The sequence below is a fragment of the Apodemus sylvaticus genome, chromosome 4, assembly GCF_947179515.1.
Source record: "Apodemus sylvaticus chromosome 4, mApoSyl1.1, whole genome shotgun sequence".
Classification (NCBI taxonomy): domain Eukaryota; kingdom Metazoa; phylum Chordata; class Mammalia; order Rodentia; family Muridae; genus Apodemus; species Apodemus sylvaticus.
In genome coordinates, this window is record NC_067475.1 from 143,599,113 (window position 1) to 143,621,490 (window position 22,378).

The 22,378-nt window shown below is 38.8% G+C and overlaps 1 protein-coding gene across 4 annotated transcripts in view; it reads left to right on the forward strand.

The window, feature by feature from the left end:
• The first annotated feature begins 1,091 nt into the window (after nt 1-1,091).
• Nucleotides 1,092-22,378, forward strand: part of Nlgn1 (neuroligin 1) — a 699,685-nt gene continuing 678,398 nt past the window's right edge. For 3 of the 4 annotated variants that reach the window (XM_052178789.1, XM_052178791.1, XM_052178792.1), the window contains exon 1: nt 1,092-1,584. In XM_052178789.1, the coding sequence (XP_052034749.1) occupies nt 1,092-1,584 (493 nt within the window). Of the gene's footprint in view, nt 1,585-2,024; nt 2,085-22,378 lie in introns of all 4 variants that reach the window. The other variant, XM_052178790.1, reaches the window with a different exon arrangement.

Genomic DNA, 22,378 nt, shown 5'->3' on the forward strand with positions numbered 1-22,378 from the left:
TATCATGGCACTTTCCCTGCTAAATTCTTGTTTGTTTGGTTTTTTGTTTTTGTTTTTTGTTTTTTCGAGACAGGGTTTCTCTGTGTAGCCCTGGCTGTCCTGGAACTCACTCTGTAGACCAGGCTGGCTTCGAACTCAGAAATCTGCTGGCCTCTGCCTCCCAAGTGCTGGGATTACAGGCGTGTACCACCACTGCCCGACCTCCCTGCTAAATTCTTGACATTAAGTTTAAAGCAACTTTCTGTAAATACTAAATCCTGAAAATCTGAGAAATGGCATTATTTTTAAATGCGGGTTTGGGTGCTTCCTTTTATTTATTATTCAGAACATACAATCATTCTAACTTGATCTTCCATTCACATACTGACACTTTTCAAAATAGGGGTCTGTGGGATCTGCTTATGGGATCCTGATTCTGAGTAGGTTTGTCAATCGGTTCTCTAGTTATTTGAAATTATTAAATTATCAATAAAGAAGAAAGTTTCACATATAACCTACAGGGCTGAAAAGACTGTAGCATACAACGCTTCAATACTTGTGTATTTGAGATAGCCTTTTTCTCCATCAGTATATGCAGAGTCAGCTGGGGGGCTGCTCAGTAACCTAATAGTAGCTATTCTCCCTGGAGTTTACATCCTGCCATGGCTTTCTCTTGATGGTGTTCAACTTACCGACTCTCGCCACTCTTAATGCGTTTCTATCCTTTGTAAAGCATCTAGTTATCAGTCTGTCTGTTCACTTGTTCTTACTGACGATCTATTTTAATTTTGTTCTCTCTAGGATATAGACCCACAGCTAACTGGATTTGATTTATACGAAGGAAATCTACATCAATGGCCACTCTCACCACATTGCTACTATGGGAAACAGAATGGTCAATAGGAGATGTCCGGATGAACAGTGATGATTGAAGATGTGGCATCCATCTGTGTGAAATCAATGCGAGTGACTTACTGCATGAAGAGTGCTTTGAGCATTCCTTCACACGTTCCTATTTGAGAAACTGGAGTTGCATTCTACCATCATTTCATCCTTTTGCAGTGGATACAAATATATTTGCTCGCTGTACCAGATACAACTAATGTGGGACCATGGCACTTCCCAGATGCATGTGGCCAAATTACGTTTGGAGAGCCGTGATGGCCTGTGTGGTCCACAGGGGATCCGGTGCCCCATTGACTCTCTTCTTGTTGGGATGTTTGCTACAAACTTTCCATGTCCTCTCTCAAAAATTGGATGATGTAGACCCATTGGTTACTACTAACTTTGGCAAGATAAGGGGAGTTAAGAAAGAACTCAATAATGAAATTTTGGGGCCTGTCATTCAGTTTCTTGGCGTTCCATATGCCGCTCCACCAACAGGCGAACATCGTTTTCAGCCTCCAGAACCACCATCTCCCTGGTCTGACATCCGGAATGCCACTCAGTTTGCACCTGTGTGTCCCCAGAATATCATTGATGGCAGATTGCCTGAAGTTATGCTTCCTGTGTGGTTCACTAATAACTTGGATGTGGTTTCATCATATGTGCAAGACCAGAGTGAAGACTGTCTATACTTAAACATCTATGTCCCAACTGAAGATGGTGAGTTCATTGCAGGAACACAGGGAGATATGTGTATTTATTTTCTATTCTAAGTTCTAACAATATTAATTCACAATACTGGTAGTGTGCATGGCTTTTCCTGTTGGCATGTAGACATATTTTACATGCTTGCATGCTGCTCCTTTTTGTTTGTGTCTGTCAGTGTATCTGTTCTTATTTTTTCACTGTGTCTACTCATTTTCTTTCTTCCACAGCACGTATATTTAGGTAGAAATGGGCCCCTAATTTCCATTTTCTACCAAATGACTCCTGAGAAGATGCATCAACGTTTTCTTCATTGCATGTGCAGGCTCAACGACTTGGGGCTCTTTGGCACTCAGTAGAAGCAGGAGTGTACTAAGTTAGATAGTGGTGTTGCATGTTCCGGCGGTCTGTGCTAGAGCGCCATGTTATTTTCTAGTCTTCTATTCATTTTTCAGTAAAAAGAATATCCAAGGAATGTGCCAGAAAACCCGGCAAGAAAATATGTAGAAAAGGAGGTATGTATGAAAGTGAAAATGAAAACGATGTATAAGTTTCCAGAGGAAGAGCGATACTCTCCCAAAGGATGCTTTACTGATGCTGGGGAGTGAGTGTTAGGTGAATGATGGGTCAGAAGAGCCAGCTCCAGCTGAGCAGTCTGTACTGGGAAAGCTCCTTGCTGGCCCCTGTGTTCTCCTATGGGTGGTGGCCCCATGAATGTGACTTTTGCTGAGACTCTGCTCATAAAGAAAAAGATACCTCACTCTTACGCTGCCTAAGGAATCCAAACAAGATTGCCTTTACAGGTCCACTCTTGGTCCCAGTACTCTTCCTGAACGTGTACAGATATGCGACCTTCTTCAAAATAGTCTGTTCAGTAAAAACCTTTGTTTTATGTTGGCGTATTCTTAGATCCTCTGCCATACCTATGGACTTTCCAACCATAAGGGTAAATTGGCTACGGCTACAGGGCGGTTACTATTACTAGGTAATGGTGAATTTTTTTTCCTCCCAAGAGTCGTTTTTATTTTTAGTTACTCTTCTAGAAGAAAATCAGATATTTTGTTCTTTATGTGAAATATTTACAGTCTTCAAATGTCTTTAACATTTATATATTTATGTTAAACAATTTAAAACATGGGGAAGAACGTGATTCAGAAGCTACAATTAAATCAACCTTCAAATCATCCTCTAGCCAGATTGAGCAAATGTAGACACTGACAGCTGCAAGCTCGCATTGAAATGCAGCATGTCCACACTCCCTTTTTATATAACAGTCAGTAAATCACTCATAGGAGTGTATGATTTTCTATGGCAGTAAATCTTCTAAGTGTTATTTTGACCTTATTCATAACTTGATAGAAATTTCAATCTTCCTACAGAAGTCATATTAATATTCCAGTGTTGTATATTCCATCTCTCTATGCATGGGTCAGACCTCATTATGGTATCTTTGCGGGGAAGGGAGTGTCTAAATGATTCTGTTTTATGGGATTGCATTACAGGGAAGACATTTAGGTTAACAAAATTATCAACCTTCCATCAGAAGTATTTGCTTTAAGTTGCTTGGTTGACATAGAGTTTGGCCTTTAGTTTTACAAACTTGAGGCCATAGTTTAGGTCAAATGCATAGTATGCTTAAGAAGATACATGGAGGAAACAGAGTCTTTTTATATGACTAAAGAAAAGTCTTCTCTTGGTTTTCAAATGAGAATAGCAGCAGTGGTTCACATGCCTTCAACTAATGTTTAATGCTGCAGAGGTTATTATTATGCAGATGATCTAGCATGTGTAATTAGCTAAGTGACTTTCGCCTCCTATCACAAGGCTGTTGATTCACAAAGTCATAAATAAAGATACTGTGGAAGAATGCATAAATAGAGTATAATGCATAAAAAGAAGTGTGATTAAGAAAAGAAAGATAAGGGCTCAGAAAGGTAAGATAGTAAGCAAGAAAATCACCTTTCTTCTCACAGGACTTGATGGATACAAAAAGACTTAGTAGTAAATTCCTTTTCTCTGTTCCTTTGTGTGGGTTGGTTGTACATGCTTATCAGAGAGTTGGCGGAAGAGTTGTATAGGCTGGCCTGTTTACTTTGGCAACCTTTGAGCTAATTTATAATTAGATTGGGACAAAGTCTACAGATGCCCACTGACTGTGTGCGGCTATTATGTAGTGCTAATTAAGCACTATTTAACAATTCTTTTGTTAGTAACTTAGCATATCTTATAATTAAAAAAGACCTGCTCCTTTTTAGTTGATTTATTAGCCTAAGTCTGAATAAATAATAATCTAAGTGTATACAACTAGTATGTTATAAAATACAAACTAACATTTATATTTGACTCTTAATGAAGTAAAGAAGATTCCCTCAACTTTTAGTTTGATATTTAGTTTCTACAATGAAAGCCTTTATTTTAGTCAATTTAAGAAACGTATAAAACTACACATACTGAGAAGCACCTGGCATCTGGCCCTTGGGAGGTAGAGGCAGAGCAGGAGGATATAGGTTTCAAATGTAGCTGTGGCTAGACAATACACTGGAGACTAGCTAGTGTTTTATGTACCCTGCCCCAAGAAACTACAGAATAAATGATAAGGGTGAAAGAGAAGAAAACATAATCATTTTAAGAAATTATTAGTAATTTCTGAACTATTTATGAATGCATGAAATATACTCTACATGTGGACTATGAGTTCTCTTTTTCCCCCCTCCCAACCCAGACTGAGTTCTTTCTTGAGCAGTGGTGTAGAGGGTCCTCAGCAATGGTTGAGAAACTGGGTAATCGTTGTGTTATATTTGGTCCAAATGCTAGTTTTTGTCTTGTCATTATTTACCTCTTCTCTTTTAAATGTATATCATCACTTGTAGAGGCAGATGGGCCTGGATCCTGTGCCAATCCCACTATAGTCTGGGCATCTTATATTCACTCAGAACTATTTCTTAATTGCCAATTACAAAGATGTAGTAATCAAGTGAGTTAGTAATAAATGAAGCAGACAAAGCATTCTCTTCTCAGGGAGACTTCTTCAAATGACTTTGCAAAGAACAACGCATTTTCTTTTCTTTGATCTGTACAAAAGGAAGAGAAATTTCTCCCTCCAGGAGATGTCACGTTATATTTTTAAAATACCTTTTGCAACACTCTCCTCTGCATTTGAAGTTAGAAAACACATTTAAAGAATAACATCAAAGGGCTGCCTTTTGTTTTAAAACAAGTCTCTGTTGCACATTTCAATGTGTTTTTTTTATATGTCCCATGATAGTTTTAACTATATGTTAATTGCTTTCTAGATAGTCTAGACATTGCCATCAGAGTTATGTCAATTTAAAAATTGAAAAGACAAATGAATTATTAAAATCAGATGCTGCTGCAGAACACTTGGACACATTAGTGACATAGAAGCTGGAGTTGTGTATGTGGAGAGGATCAGGGGTTTTCATGGTTTAGCCACTTAATCATTGCAACAACGTTATGAGAAAATTATACCCTAGTTCTTGGCCATAGCACTTATTAGATAGAGTTAGGTTATGTTAAATCACTCCATGAAGGAAGCATGGCTTAGGCAGTAAAGTAATACCAGCACACAGATCTGGATTCAGACTCCAAGCACCATAGAAAAGCCAGGCATGATGTCATATGTCTGTAATCCTTCCTGGTAAGACAGAGGAATCTCCTGACCTCATTAGCCAATAACTCTAGTCAATCTTGATCTCCAGAGCTGGCCATCTGCTTTCAAATCCCTTCCCTGTCCCCTCCTTCTCTCTTATATTTTTTTTCTTTCTTGCATATTCAAACATATTTGAAAAATTAAATTCTATCTACTCACAATATTTTTCACAAATTCAGGCCTTATATCAATTAAATTTGATCAAGCTAGTATAAACAATGTATTTGCAAAAGCATTCATTCCCACAGTCCATTCTGACAACGTTTTTGTTGCTTTTACTGTTGCTGCTTTTTACTACAGTTTTTGTTACTGTTGTTCTTTTACCCTTTTTACACTTGTACCACGACATATTCTCTTCTCTCTCATTTCCCTTCTCCAGTTCTCTCTCAATCCCATCAATCTCCCTCTCATTCAGTAATACTCTTTCATCTATTTAATTCTTTGAGTTTTGTTTGCTCTCTCAGACTTTAATATTATTCAATCCTATGTAGGTTTTTTACTGCCAAGGCTAACACCCCAGTATATTCCCCTAGAAAGATATTCAGAGGTAGATTTAACTCACTTTAGTTTCCCTGTGTTTCTAGGGTTTTGTCTTGTGAGATTTGCTAACAAACAGTGAGGTGGTCAAATATCAGGCAGTAAACACATAAAGAAGGAACAGGAGACTAGAGTCTACAAACAAATTGATTGGCTCCCGTGTCTGTAGCTGTGCAGCCTTGAATTCTTCTGGAAGCTCACTGTTATTTCCATAGCTCTCTGGAGATGAATACAGATTTTTATTTTTTCCTAGTTGTGATATTTGTATATCCTCTTTATTTCTGCTTTTTTCCATTACATGGACATCTTTATAGATGACTCTGCTGTAATGCCTTACAGCTTAAGCATGCCTCTGATTTTAAAAATATTTGACTTCTGTGCTTGTGGTGTTTACTTGAAGTCATCTTCAGTACAACCAAGGACATTTCTAGCAATTTTAGGGTTTGTTGGTTGGTTGTTTAGCACAGGGGCTGAATTGACTTCTATCACTGTTGATTTTTCAAGATGATATTAAGAATTATATTCCAGAGTCATATTCCTTCTAGATTCATATTTCTAAATTCTTCATTCATTTAACAAATATGTATTGATGGCTGGCTGTGTAGGAATTATTGTCCTAAGTTCAAAGACAACATTAGTCGACAGGAAAACAATGTCTTACTTGGACTCAGCTAATGAAAATTTTTACTTTAATTTATTAGGTGTTAAGAGGGGATAGAAGAAACAGAGTAATGAGGCGATGCTCTGTGGATGTAGGATGAAGGCATTTTTTAAAGGATGCTCAAGATTATCTCTATTTGATCTAAAGCTAGGGTTCTGTCTTGCATAGTTCCTAGAGTTCAGAGTGCACACATAAGAGAGGGTTAATGGAGAAAAACATTGAGATGCAAAAAGTTTGTACTTAATTTTAAAAGACAGGATAGTTGACACAATGAGAGAGTGTGGTAAGAGAATATAGAGATGTAGAGGGAACAAAAGAAACTTGCAGTGCACCAACACTTGAGGGTAACCTACTCAGGACAGGAGGAAAACAATGGAAATTGTTGTTTCTTTGTGGGCTGACAATATTTGTTGGCAAATGTGTTATAGGTTGTGATCAAATCTTGATCTTTCACCATAGAGTATTCTATATTCCATTAACTAAGATGGAAAGGAAAGAATATAGAATTGTTTGGGGCTTGGCATAGTAGGAAGATGCTGTTTGGTTTTAGCCATCATAAATTAGGGATGATCATTACTCGTTCACAGGTAAAAATCAAGGAACCATTGTTCTGAACCAACGGCATGGACCGTGCTTAGAAAAGGGATATATACTGAGATTTTTAGAATTAGTATATTAAGCAAGGTTAAAAAAAGCACCAATAAAAATAGAGAAACAAAGACTCCAAGGTCTAATTTACAAAAATATTCCAACATAAAGAAGACAGACAAAAATACATGCTGGCTGAGAGATGTGTTTGTCACCTTTCCATTCCTATAACAAATGATCACATATTCACTTTTAGGGAAAGTTTTATTTTGGCCCATGGTTTTGATCCCTGGGTGCTTGACCCCACTGCTTCTGGGTTGTGATAAAGTGATACATTATTGAGGAGTGTGAGAAAGAAAACTTCCACACCTCAGGTGGCTCAGAAAGAATGCCAGTATTTCTTCATGAGTAGGCCCCTCCTTCTACCACACCCCATCTCCTGAAGTGTTTAGTACCTATTCACAGCACCAGAGGCTGATGAGAAAGAAGCATCTTTCGACAAAGGGGAAGCATTGAAGACATAGACCATGGGAAAAAAGAAATTCAAGATTCTGTTGTTGTTGCTGACTAAGCTAAGTAGTGTAAGAAAATCCACATAATATATGCACGTCAGCTCCACAAATGAGTCTCTGTCTAGTGATGCTGTCTTACAGGGAGCACCAAACTAAGAGAATGGACGAGGTCATGATGGCTTGAGGTACATGGTTGCTTTCAGGAGTTTGGAAAACAGAGTTAGTTTTGTAACTAGATTAAGATTGATGAAATAAAGGATTACTTGGATGTAGTAGATAAATAATGTACATGTACAGGGAAGATTGTAGAATTTCTGGAATAGTATCAATGAATCAGTGAAAGGGGCATTTAGCGCCATCATTGGGAAGGTCGCACTAAAGAGAATGTGCATTTGTCACTTAACATGGTGACAGACATGATGTGAGTGCATGGGTGACAGTGGTGGTGAGACTGATGCTCTTCTGGCTGTTCTCCATTCTAATCAACTGTGATGGCATGGGAAAGGCAGAGAGAGCATTAGCAAGATGGTCCTGTGGTGTAGACTTTTGACCTTAGTTATATTTTCAATATTACTACAATGCTGCACCATTTTTTATCCCAATGGAAAACAGAGGAGGCCAAATATCTTGGCCAGAGATTTATCGTGTTTTCACAGCCAACTAGCCATGTTTCCTTTGAAGTGATTTCTTCAGAATGATGGGACTCAAAGCAACAGAAGCAGACCAATGACAACAGTAACAGTCCTTTGCTTTGGGAATTATGCATCAAGCAGAGAATAATATTGGTGGTCAGTTTGCTACTATAAACTACCTTATGTCAAAAATAATCAATCCCAACCTCTGATCCATTCACCGTTAGAAGTTTAATGAGAATCAACCTTGAGACATAAGTTTGATTCCATATTCGAGTTAGCAGTGGATAAGCTTTCTGAAACTGAAAGGCAGCAGTTGAAACTCTTATGTGACATCTTCAGAGAACATCAGTTATCCATTGTTTACTGACAGGCATGTCAGACTTCCTGATGCATGTGATTAAAGGCCATTTTTGGTCCTTTTTTTAGTGTAGAAATTTTTTTTTTTTGTAGAAACTAGGCTTGAAATTCAAAAATTTTAAAACATATATCACCAACAAAAAGAGTTATGTCCTAATAAATCCAATATAGATGCTGCTCACCATCCCTTCCCACTGAGCAGGGTGATTCCTGACGTGCCACATTTCCAGGCTGTTCTGCAGGCCTCCCCTACGACAAACACACTGCATCAACATCTGTTCTGGACCCCTGCAGTTAGGCTTAGTGCTTTCTCTGCAGTGATCTTCTTATGTTGATTTCTTATGTTCATTTCTTTCTTTCTTTTTTTTTTTTGGGGGTTTTTTGGATTTTGCTTTTTTGAGACAGGGTTTCTCTGTGTAGCCCTGGCTGTCCTGGAACTCACTCTGTAGACCAGGCTGGCCTCGAACTCAGAAATCTGCCTGCCTCTTCCTCCCAAGTGCTGGGATTACAGGTGTGTGCCACCACTGCCCGGCCTTATGCTCATTTCTTATGTTCATTACTCCTGTTGTTTCTTCCTGATGGTCTCTAAACAAGAGAAACACAGTTTCTTTTCTTTCTTTTTATTACTTAATTTTTTCATGATGTATATTTTGTTCATATTTTCCCCTCCTCAACTTCACCTAGATTTTCTATCCCTCTGAACCTATCCAAGTTCATGTTCTTCCTTTCTCTTTATCGCAAAGTAAAAATAAATGTAAAAGGATAAAATGAAAATCAAAACAAAGAGACACAAAACTCAAGACGATTAAAAAACCCAAAATAAATTTTCTTTCGCTTTGTCTTTCTTTCTTTCTTTCCTTCCTTCCTTCCTTCCTTCCTTCCTTCCTTCCTTCCTTCCTTCCTTCTTTCTTTCTTTCTTTCTTTCTTTCTTTCTTTCTTTCTTTCTTTCTTTCTTTCTTTCTTTCTTTCTTTCTCTTTTCTTCCTTCCTTCCTTCCTTTCTCTCTTTCATTCATTCATTCTTTTCTTCTATGTCTTTCTCTCTCCTTTTATTCTTGCCTTCCTTTTACTCTTGGGTGTTGAATTTGTTTTTCTACAATTTTATGCATATATACAGTTCTTTTCATGTGTGCCTACACTGACACTCTCTTAACTCCCCCTACCCCTGCCCTTCCACTTTCATCTTTGCAGATCTCTTCCTCACATTCATGCCTTTCTTTTCTCTTCTTTCCTTTCCTTTCCTTCCTTTTCTATTCTTTTCCTTTCTTTTCTTTCCTTTCCTGTCCTTTTTTTTCTGACTTTGACTTTATTTAGGACCATATGTATGACCATAAGTTTGAAGCTATCTATTGGGTTAAGAGTTGACACACAATTGAAAATAATTATTGTTCATCCTTCAGAACACTGCAATAGCTAAAAATTCGGCAGCGATGAATAGGGCTTCATTAACATGTCTCAGAGAGTAATTGGCTGTGACAAAGTCTTGAGAGGCCAGTGCAGCTACTGAAGCCTGTAAAGTAGCTTCCAGCAGATGCCATAGAGGCACATTCCTACTTATTTGCTATTCTAGAGGCTGACAGCATCCATGTCTTCAGCATGCCGTCCCATGTAGAACATCAGTCCAATTTCTATCTCTGCTGACGTCAGCTCTTTCCACATGACTTTAATCTGGGGCTTCCGAACAGTAGGTTTAGGATCCATCGGAGTCTGAGATGGCTTCATCTCATTTACATTCTGTTATACTTGTATAACCCACCGCCGCGCTGCTTTGTCTCCTTGAACTCACTGAGGGCCATCACTTGCATGGCTTGACAAAAGGATTTATTTTTTTGTCTCATAGTTTTGGAAATTACAAGTATAAGATTAGTATGCCAGAAGAGTTAGTATCTTCCAAGATCTTTTGAGATCTCCCTTTGAAACACAGATGTCCTTGTCCCCATATCTCTTCACAGTGTTTTCTCTGTAACTATGTCTATGTTCACATTCTTTTTATGAATATCTGTTTTTATTTTTTGAATATTTGCCTTCCTGTTGATGTGTGTGCCATATTTGTCCCTGGTGCCCAAAGAGGCCAGAAGAGAGCATGAGATCTCCAGAACTAAAATTATAGATGACTGTGTGCTGCTATGTGTGCTGAGAACTGAGCCTGGTTCTTCTGCAGGATCAGCAAGCCCTCTTAACTGCTGATCCATCTCTTATGCTTAAATTGTTCTTTCTTAATAATAGCATTGGTCACACTGGACTGGATAAGAAGCTCATGATCTCATCTTGACAAATTACATCTGTCATTGCCCTGTTTTCAGAGAGATTATTTTTGGAAGTACCTATGTTAAGAATTTAATCTGCACATTTTGACAATCTGGCACACAAAAGTTGTGGTCTGAAGTTGTAGGTTCTAGAAGACCTACATTCTGGTTTCTAATATTTTAGCATATTTCATATATGAGTAATATATTTACATCATTTCCAGTCCTGTTCCTCCCCATTTCAAATTCTCCTGTGCCCCCAGCATTCAAACTCCATTTGAATTTGTCATCTCTCCCATAATTATATGTATGTGTGTACATACACATGTATGTATATGTGCAGGCATGCTTGTATAACTTACTGAGTCCTTTTAGTGTTGTTCACACGTCCATGTCACCCCTTATAGAGAGGCTCACCTCTGGAGAAAACTAATTCTCTCTCCCTTAGCATTAAGTAATTGTCTATAACATTTATCTAGAAGTATGGCCTTGTGAAATTTCCCTCATCCACGCTGTAAAGTCAGCTGGTTTGATCATTATGCAAGTCTTGCTCAGGTGGCCTAATGTTGACCCTTCTTAATTGCTGTACCCAGATGTCTTGAATTCTATGGAAACATCCAGGATAATGTTTTTATGACCTGCTGCCCAGGATTGATTTAAAATTGTACAATCATTATGCCTATTATATAGGCAACACAAAATGTGATCCATATTAAATGACTTGTAAAGTCACATGACTTCGGGCATAGGAAAGAAGGCTTCTGTGGAAATTAAAACTGAAAAATTTTAAACTTGTTTTAAGCTATCTTTTTTTATCTTGATTACCATGTACTACTCCATATGCTTTTAAATAATTATTTGACTTTGTGTGTTAATATATTTCTGTTTTTCCATTGTATTTCTTGAATTGAAAATATTTTGCTCAGATAGTTGCCTATGTGCTAACATAGTTTTAACAAAATTTAAATTCTACAATGTAAAAGTGTAGTGATAATAATTTTGAATTCTGCTTCATTCATCACAATTAAGCAACTGATAAAAGTTATTTTAAAGTAATTTTAAAGAGTTAGCTCTTTGATTACTCTAATGTTAGATAACTCATCTAGCAGGTTGATAGTGTTGGTGAAAACTAACAACAGGCAATCATTTTCATTTAAGCATGAAGAATGTTACAAAAACAACCTTGAACCAGATTGAAACAACAATAAAGAGAAATAGCAGCAGGTATGTCACTGCAACAATCATCGCAGCTTTCAGAAGGAGAATTCAAATTAATTTACAGTGACCATAATTGGTTGCACCTCAACCTAGAAATAAAGTAGAAGCCTTTCCTTCATTTTAGACAGAACTCCTTCAATAGATGTGTCAAAAAGGAGTTGTCAGGTGTCCTACCCTCTGGACAATACTGAAGACAGGTTTGCCTTCCTTCTCTTTTGAAAGAGTCCCCATCCTACTTTCTCAAGTCTTTAGGGATACTTTTTTTACAGTGTTCTCCCACAGCATCTTTGTGGGGGATGTCTGCAAAAAGGCACACCAGAAGCAAGGTATAAACTCTCTCTTAGAGCTTTCCTCTCTGTACCTCCATGACTCTCCTTCTGCCTTGGCAAGGTGAAGGTCAGGTTTACAGATCACAGGTGCAGGTATAATCTTTCCTTGAGAAGAAACCATGCATTGGCTGACACCTTAATATACAAACTCTGTAGAACCTGAGTCTTCTGAACTGTTCCACTTGGGACAGCTCTGCGCCAGCCATTTCTTACTTGATATGCCCCAAGTTGCCACCACCAAAGACATCCACATTCAACTATACTTTGAAAGTGTCAAGATATCAGCAAGCAACCTTAATGTGAATAGATGCTTTTCTACAACGACACACTATCTTTTCTTCTGTTTTAGTAAGACACTAAAGTAGATTTTGTGACTTAAAAAGTTTGTAAGTCATTTGTTTAGAAATTTGACTGTATTCAATGAAAACTAAAATAACTAAATTTAGATTCTGATTTTTTTAAATGTAATACTGTTCATTATCTGGATCCAAAAATATAGGGATGAGATTTTTATTTTGCTTTTATTTTGCTTTTATTTTGCAGAGATTTCTGGCCATCCTTTACTTTAGTAAACAGTATTTTAAGAGGAAAAGAAAAAAGGAGACATTATATACTATTTTCTGGGATCTTAGGTTATCATTCATTGGAGATTTTTTATTTTACTTTTGAATTTAATTTTTTCCATACAATATATTTTGATTGTATTCTTTCCTTCCGCCAATTCTGCCCAGACTGTTTCTACTGGAAAACATTGGTTTTCCTTTTCCAGTAAGTATATTGGGAATAAGATCTTGGCAAGCGAGATGATTTTGTGTCCACTTCCCCTTCTCATTGCTGGTATTTCATCTACTTGGAAGTTGTGCATGTCTTGTGCAGACTGTCACTGTCTCTTTGTGTTCTTGCGTGTGGATGCCGTTGTTTTCATGGAGTCGTCTGTCACTTCCAGCTCTTATACCTGCTCTTCTGCCTCTGCTGCTTAGATCCACGAGACTTGGGTAGAGGGATTTGATAAAGACACCATATTAGGACTGAGCACTCCAAAGTTTCTTACTGTATGCACTTTGTTAATGTGTGGGTTTCTGTGTTAATCAAGCCATACTGCTGGGAGAAGCATTTCTGATGAGGATTCAGTGATGATCTGATTTACAGGTAGAGTGATGTGCCACCAGGAGTCATTGCTACTTTTCTTTTCCAGAGTAATACTAGTAGGCTTTCTCCTAGTTTTATGATTTATCTATTCTCAGGGTCTTGGCAACTTTAACAATGTTAGGTATGGGTTCCATCCCATGGAGTGGACCCTCAATTCAATAAGAGAGTGAGTGGTCAGTTACTTGCATAATATTTGTGATACTTCTCTACCAATATATCTCGGGGGCATGTTGCTGTTACAGGTAACAGGGCATGTAGTTGGATGATATTGACAATTTCTCCTTTCTTCCCTGTATATATATATGTAATATATATATATACATTATATATATATTTTAAGAAGCTTCTACAGTAAGATGTTGCCAAATAGTTTTTCAGAAAGCATTTAGTGTTAACTGTCCCTCCTCATCTTCCCTGCTTTATGCTTCTCTCCCATCCCTTTCTCTATTTAGTCCTCTGATTTTTCACTCTCTCCTTTACCTCTTTATAACACCGTGTTCTATCCCATCTTCTTTGAAAGATCCCCCTCTTCCTCTCGGGCTCCTTGCTAACTACCTGACCTCTGTAGTTATTTGGATTGAGATGCACATATCTAAAATGTAAATTTAGCATCCACCAATAAAAGAAAACGGGCACTATTTATTTTTTCTCGTCTGAGTTACCTCACTAAGAATGATTGCATATAGCTCCATCCATTTACCAGCAGATTTCACGTTTCTTAAAGATGAATAATATTCCATTGTGTGTATTACAGTTTCATCAACCATTGATCAATTGATGGGCACACTGTTTTCAATTCTGGCTACTCAGAATAGAGCAAATAGATGAACATGGATAGCATATGTAGGAAGATGTATTGGAGATTTTGTCAGCCATCAGAGAATATATGCTGATCTTGGATTCTCTGCCTTCCTTTTCCCCCCTCTCCTCTCTTAGCCAGACCCTTTAGTGGCCAAGGTTCCTCCCTGACCACTAAAGCACTGAAGTCATGGGTTGCTCTTCATTGGAGATTTTGAAAGTCATTAGAGAATTTTGGTTTATTGCCAAGGGGTCTGGGAGTGTCTTTGTCCTCTCACATCATGCATTGTAAGGACCTTAGAGAAGGTGTTGATTCCCGTGTCAGTATTTCCAGGTATAGTCATCTTGGTATGTATTAAAATAACCAAAGGGGAAATAACCATGAGGGGAAAGCAGCTTTTCTGAAGAATTAAAAAAAAAAGTAATGATGCTGATATTTGGTGCTGTGTTCCCTATAACAAAACATTTAATTAAATCTTTAAATGTGGATGGAACACAAAATATGCACACCAGACTAAAACACATCAGGCAGAAACAAAACTGCAATTATATCAACCCTGCCTGCCTGAGCCTGCCTTGCTTCCTCTGCCAGGAGGCAGAGGTTTAAAACATTAAATCCATCCATTTTTAGAACAGCCTCTCCCATACCTGTAGCCATTTCTGTAAAGCCCCGAGCGCTTTGGCTCCTGATGCTACAGCTGCTGTTTTACTGACTGTAGGCTGTGGCTTCCAGATAGTAATGAACAGCTGTTGCTCTCCTGTTCCTTTTCACATGTGGGGAGGCCATGGGTAGACACTGAGACACTGAGTTAAAAGAGCTTTCAACAGCCACTCACAAGAGGGTTCTCCACCTCAGGAGAGAAGCACAGAGAGAGCAAAAGAGGTAAGAGGACTGAGGAGGGAGGTAAGAGGCCATCATAGGCTCATGAAGAAAGTAACCCATTTGTGTGTATGTATGTGTGTGTATGTGCACATTGATGGACATGTACGCGTGTGTGCTTATGTGTGTGACGAGTCCAGAGGTGCCCTTTATTAGATACCATCCACTTATATTTAGGATGTCTCTCATTGACCTGGAACTTGCCCAGTAGGTTGAGTTCTGGGAATCCAACTCAGATCCTCATATTTACAAGATATTACCACTACGATTTTGACACACAATCACCCAAGACAGGAATGCTACAGGATTGACAACTCAGTCCTCCCTATGTGTGAAAAGGTTAGCAGGTTTCTGTGTGATCAGGTTATGGATTTCATATTAAAATATTTTGAACATTTACTAGATACATCTGTTTGTTTCATTGTGTATGTGTATGGGTTACATGTAAGTGAACTACCTCCCATTTATTCTCTAGATACATTTCTTCCTTTTAATGCTCTCTCTTGATCAGTTTACAGCAGGACCATCTATCCTTTCTGAAGTGCAGATCTGATCCACACTTGGTACAACTTTGTAATGTCTGAGAATGGCAAACACTACTATAAACAGCCCATAGAACAGCAAGTAAATATACTTTTTTATAGCTCCTGTTTTCCAGGGTTGTGTTCTGAATGGTTGATAGTGGTGGGGACAGTCTTGCAAGAAAACCAAAACAAATATAAAAAGAAAACAAAAAACAGAAGAGGGGTTTGCCCACTTTAAGTCTACAATGGCCAAACCTCACTTCATGAGCGGCCCCTCTCGGTGGGGATGCAGGCTGTATTTGCACACTCGAACCTTTGAGAGTGAGGACTCTCACTCTTGCTATTGTCTGTCCATTCTTTTCTATTACTTCACCTTAACTATAGCTTCCATCATTTCTTCCCTGAAAGTCTATCACAAACCCACAACGACACTTTTATTTATTTTTAAATAATTTGTCTATCCTTAAATATGAATAGGTATTTTAAAATTAAAATTTTAATTAGCAGGTTTCCTTATAGCACCTTTGTAGTATCAGTTTTGCTTGACCTTCTCCCCATCTCTGCTTCACATCTCCATGGAAACACTTCCATCTCCAGTGTTTCCCTTCCACTCTCAGATCACATGGCTCTATGATGCTTGCACCATTGGCCATTTAAGCCTCTCTTTTCTCCCTCTCATGGGCCATTTTCTCCTTTCTTGGTCTCTACATACATTCATAATTTTTATTTATATATGTATATATATAAATATATATGTATATATATATATATTTATATTAGAATCTAAGATCCACACATAAAAAGAATGATAAATTTTGTCCTTCTGATCCTGGTTGATCGTATTTAATGTAATATTTTCCAGTTCCATTCACTTCTTGAACATTTTATTTGTTATATCTGAATAAATTCCCATTGTATATCCATACCAAGTTTTTATTATCTATTCAATTGTTGACACACACTTAGCCTTACACAATTTCCTTGTTATTTTAAACACAACAGTAGTACTTTCAGACTCCTCCATAGAGACTCCAGTGAGAGATATATTTAATCTATAAAATCAATCATGGGTTTGTTTTTTTTTTTGCCTTAATTCTTTTGAGGATTCCTTGATGCTTTTAAAATAACAGAGACACAAGTATATAGGCCTGGAAAGGGATAGGAACTCCACAGGATGATCAACAGAGTCAACTAAGCTTGATCCTTGGGGCTCTCAGAGACTGAACTGCCAACCAAAGAACATACATGGGCCGGACCTAGTCTTTCCCACACATATGTAGCAGGATGTGCACTTGATCTCCATCTGGGTTCTGACCAACTGGAGTAGGGGCTATTCCCAAAGTTGTTGCCTGGATGTGCGATATGTTCTTCTAGCTGACCTGCCTTATCAGTGGGAGAGAGCACCTAGCTTTGCAGAGACTCAATGTGCCATGGTGGGGCAAAATCCCAGCCCCCCCCCATTCAGAATAGAAAAGGGGGAATGAGGGGAGGGTTGGCACGTGTGTTACCAGGAGTGAGTAGTGAGTGGGATGTAAAGAAACAAAAATAACAGAGTCACGTAGTCCAGGTCTTTAAGGCCTGGTAGACTGATTCCTGTGTGTCTTTTCAGTCTCCTGCCATATATTTTCCCTTCTATATACATTTTTATCTTTCTTTCTTCTGACAAAGCCAAACCAGCCTCTACCTCAAGGCCTTTGCACATCCTTTGCACTGAAGTTCCTAATTTGTTGCTGTTTTTGTGCCTTCCTCAGTCTTGTCAAGCTTTTCTGCCTTGTCAAAGCAGCTTCTGCGGATCACTACAGGAACATAGCCTCGTTCTCTTGGTTCACATTACTTTTCTATCGCCTTGCTTATCGCCTTTGTGACATTTCACTCCGTTTATTGTTTGCCTCAGAAGACCGTGTTTCTCCCACTCGCTCTCATACACCCAGCACTCAGTAGGGATTTATCAAGTATGTGTTGAAAACAATGTACTTTGTTAGAATTTTCCAGCATCTCCATTTATTTGAGCCATACCCTCCCCCCACCCCATTATCCCTCTCCAGATACAGTGAATCTTGGTGCTTTCTACTTTGCAATCCATGTTTGTTTATGGTACAGTGCTTCCTAAATGAAGATTTCCAAGCCAACTCCAGGGTCCTTAACTAAGAAATAACAGTGTTCAATGGCTCAGCATCTGACAGATAGAACCTGGCCTCCTCTGTGGAGGCCCTTGGGGCCTAGTGGCTGCCAACAGCAGAGGCGCTTGGCTCTCTGCCTTGCATGTGAGAGCCAGCCTATTGCCATTGTTCTGAATTTATATTTCCATATAGGATGCCAACAATACATTTGTTTAATAGGTGCAGCCATACTGGTTTTCCTGTATGGGGCTAGACGCTTCACTTTCTTTTCTGACCTGCTATTTTAATTTTCATTCCTCTCGCCCAATTCCAATGTTCAGTACCTGACCAGTAGACCCTCGTCACTATTAGTTTTTCCTTTCTCCTTTGCCTGCCTTCTAATACTATGACAGATCTGGCTGCCATTCTACCAGGCCATTTAGTGTATGGTGTCACCCATGCATGGGCTGCCTGCTCTTTTAGATGATCAAAGAGTTCAGCTCAATGCATCAAGAGACTTTTCTTTCATTATGTGTGTGTGTTTGTGTGTGTGTGCGTGCATGTGTGTGTATGCGAGTTTCTGTGTTCACATGCATGTGCATGTATGTGTACACATTCACATCAGGGTTTTCAATATGGAGCAAATACAGGCTTCATCATGTAATGGCCTACATGTGTGTCTGGAAATACATTTTGAAGTTGTTAGAGAACAAGGTGTAATAGCCACATAACAGTCCATAGGATGTGCATATTCATGAGTTTAAGCATGTATATGTGTGCTGGTGTGTTTATGTGTGTATGTGTACACACACTTACAGGCATGTTTGTGCGTGCACGTGTGTGGGTGTAGGAAGGTTTATGTGTGTACACATGCATGTGCATGAGTGTGTGCATACAAGTGTGTGTGACATGCCCATGCACCGTGTGTGTGTGTGTGTGTGTGTGTGTGTGTGTGTGTGTGTGATGGTTCATATACTAAGGCCAGCTTGTAGATATCAGAGGACCATAGAATGGGTTGGTTATATCCTTCTAGTATGAGTGTCACCAGCACCAGATTCTGGTCTTGATCTTGGTGGAAAGTGCCTTTTTCTGCAAAACCATCTTGCTATCTGAGAAGGGACTTTGTACACAGCATGCTATAGTTCATGTGAAGGCTTGTGGTAGATGCCATTCATTCACACTAAGTCTTTTATTGATCCACTCACCATTCCTTTGTAGATGTTTTCCCAAAAAGTCAGATTTCACTTAAGAAATAGAAGCACATAGACACCAAGGCTCTATTGTAAGGTAGGGCACTTTAGGCAGAGGTTGGAGACTATGGGTGATTCAGGATCTGCTAAGCTTAGATCCCTGAGAAAAATTGATATGCCAGTGGGTTTTAATGTTTAAAAATGAATCCTGGGCACTCGTGGCTTGAGGGGCATAGTACAGACATTGTTGACCTCAGGGTTCTCAATATGGAGTCAAAACAAACTTCGCCATGTAATGGTCAACAGGTGTGTCTGGAAATACATTGCAGAGCTGTTAGAGAATGAGGTGTTACATTCCCTATACAGCTAGCTTCATGGGTCAAGAATCTGTGCAATCGATGTAGTTCCTAAGTTCAGAACAGTAACTTAAGAGCCCATGGCCATTGTCTTGAAATTCATATTAACTTTAACAAGGGATTCTTTGTTTTCATTTTGCACTGGCCTTAGCAGTTATGCAGTGGGTTACTTTTCCTGTTTTGACTCCTGGCATTTCACTCATTGTTCCTGGTAGATGAGAAGTGAATCATAGGACTAGAAACACAAGCGGTTATGCTGGTGTGGCTGGAAGCTTTAATGTTATCATCTTATAAGCACAGAGAAGTGCCTGTTCCCTTATCTAGAAGGAGTATATCAGAACTCGCAGGTATGCAGCAGAGAGAAATGCTACTGATGCTACTAAAGTTAGGGAAAGTAAAAGGTTTTCTCTCATTTTACTCTTATTCTATTTGTTCATTTTTTGAACAGTTATTGAGTGTCTATTTCTAAACACTGGATACACACAGCTAGCGGAGGCATCTGCCCTTATGTGAGAATTAATCAAGTTTGACAAACATAATGGCCACTGCTTCCATGCACCGCACAAGCCACATATTAGGCATTGTTTTACAGGCTGTATATGAGCTTACATCATTCTCCAAAGGATTCTTTGAGATAGGATTCGCGCTGTTCCTTATGGTGGAGAGGAGCAAAGCCCAGATAACTCAACAGCTGGAAAACAAAGTGGCCAGGGCTCAAAGCCAGGAAGTCTAGCTTCACTGACTGCCCGTAGCCACTCAGTGTAACAAATGTTCCAGTGCTGAGAGGGGAAGTAAGTAAAGTTTATATGTGCTTGTATGCTGCCCCAGGGAAGGAGTGCCAGCTGTGCCTGGGATGGGAGCTGATGAGAAAAGACATTGTCACAGTAATCATGCTGGAAATGGGCTCTGAAGGAAGAAGAAGATGTCCATCTTCTGAGAGACCAGTAACTAGGGGTAAAGGGGAGCCCTCTGCTCCATGAAGAAGAGCATATAATCAGTGATGGGGTAAGGTGGGCCCTTGTATGTCTAGCCAACATCCAACCTTTCTGTGATGTTCATGTGATAGAAAGTCACTGAAGGATTTCAGTCAAGGCTTTGCAGGAATGAATGTGTAGCTTAGGATGTTTCCTCTAGCAACAGTACAAAAAATGGAGTCCTAAGGGAAACTTGTATTATGCAGAAACATAACAGAAGAGGAGGTTGACAGGAAGACAGAAGGAGCCATGACTGTAATCTACTCTTGCTTAGACAAGTTTGAAAAGGAGGAGCAGGGTATATATAGTCAGCAAACCACCATGGTAAGCTTGAAGGAAACTAAGACCAAAAGTTAAAATATAAATTATTAAAAGGAATTGACATGTGTAACAATTTATTTAGATTTTTATTATTAATAATTTTTCAATAGGACAAAAATAATTTTTCAGAACACAAGCAACTCATAGAAAAAATACATTGGTTGAATTTAACATGCATCTTTCGGAAGCATTGACTGTGTTAGCAGGCTGCCTGCTGGGAGCTAAGCTACAGATTCAGGTTGATCAGAAAAGTGGCATCGAAGCACATGCAAAGGCTGCCTTCCATTCTTTAGGATCTAATATAAGTCATCATAAAATAATCATATATCTATATTGTAAAACTGGGAAGGTCACTAATGAGAGACAGTCATTACATAGCTTCATAACAATTTCAGAGCTAAAAGGCTTAGGGATAAATAGGGTCCCTTCTCAAATGAATAATACTTGGATCAACTTTAAAGGAAGGTAGGCTTTAAACCAGAGATGATGGAGGACATCAGTCTAGTAAATATAGGCTCTGAAGTTCAAAGGATAATGGGAAACATGAAGTTGTGATGAAATAGAGATTGTGCTCAAATGGCAAACATGTAGAATTTCAACAGGAGCTATTAGTGCAGCTTAGGATGAACTGATGGTTCTTGTGAAAGAATATATGCAAGGGTGGTCTGTAAGTAGGAGATAGCAAGAAATGGGAAGGGTAGTGTGTGGACTGCAGGAAAGAGAGGACCTGATGATTCCGTGGTTTACATGTAAAGTTACAGAGAAGGAAAATGAAAGTGTGACAGGTGAGAGGTAACTTACCAAGGGCACCAGATCTGGAGAATGTTTGTCTAGATGGGTGGATGATGAGCAAGGAGCACGGGCAGCATTACTAACGGTTGGAGCCTGAATGGCTAGGAGGAAAGGGATGCTTCGTGCCTGTTCCCCTTCCCAGTCTAGGCTTTATAAAATTTTTAGCAAAATTGATCATGCAAATGAATTTGCAAATATAATGTGATAGTATTCAGAAAGGTACTTATATTTTATTGTGTATTTGAATAAAATATTAATCTACACAATGCAAAAGAGATGGTAAGGAATCCTGTTTCTTTTTACTAGGGAAGGTTAAGAATAGATGATGCAGCTTCTGTACCAATCGCTGCTTTTCCTGTCGCTGCAGAGCTGAGAATCTCTAGACTTCCTAAGGATAGACGAACAGGCTGCATAAGACTACTTTCTACTTTCCCTCTGCCTTAAGCTCTGTGAGCATAATTCTCAGTGACAAGTGAAGATTGAGGAACATGCGCAAAGCCAATTATACAACTCTGCCTGTTTTTACCGTTACTTAACGGGTTTCATCGCTGGTGTTTATTTGTGTGGAAGTAGAATGGACCCAAAGAGTTTGAAAGCAATTGCAGTGTGCATCTTGCTGGAAAAGTGCAGAAGTGAGACTTGGAAGACTGCTTGAGACAATAAAAATCTGTATATTTGTGGAAGAAAGATGGCGGATAAGAGAGCATGGAAAATGGTAGAGTGTGTTGTCGAAAGTGCTAGTGGGAACAGCTGAGAAAGATAGAACAATAGGTTGTTGGCTTTGCTGCTGGCATTTTGGAAGTAGAGAAAGATTTCTCAGTCAGTAAAGGGACAGGTAAAGGCTTGATATCACTCCAAGGTTGTAGGAAGATGAATTTAAGTTTACATGTATTAGGTGACCATGTTGATGGCATAGGACTGTTAATATAATTGTTTGATTTAGCACAGTATGGTCTCACGGGTGGGTTACAGCAT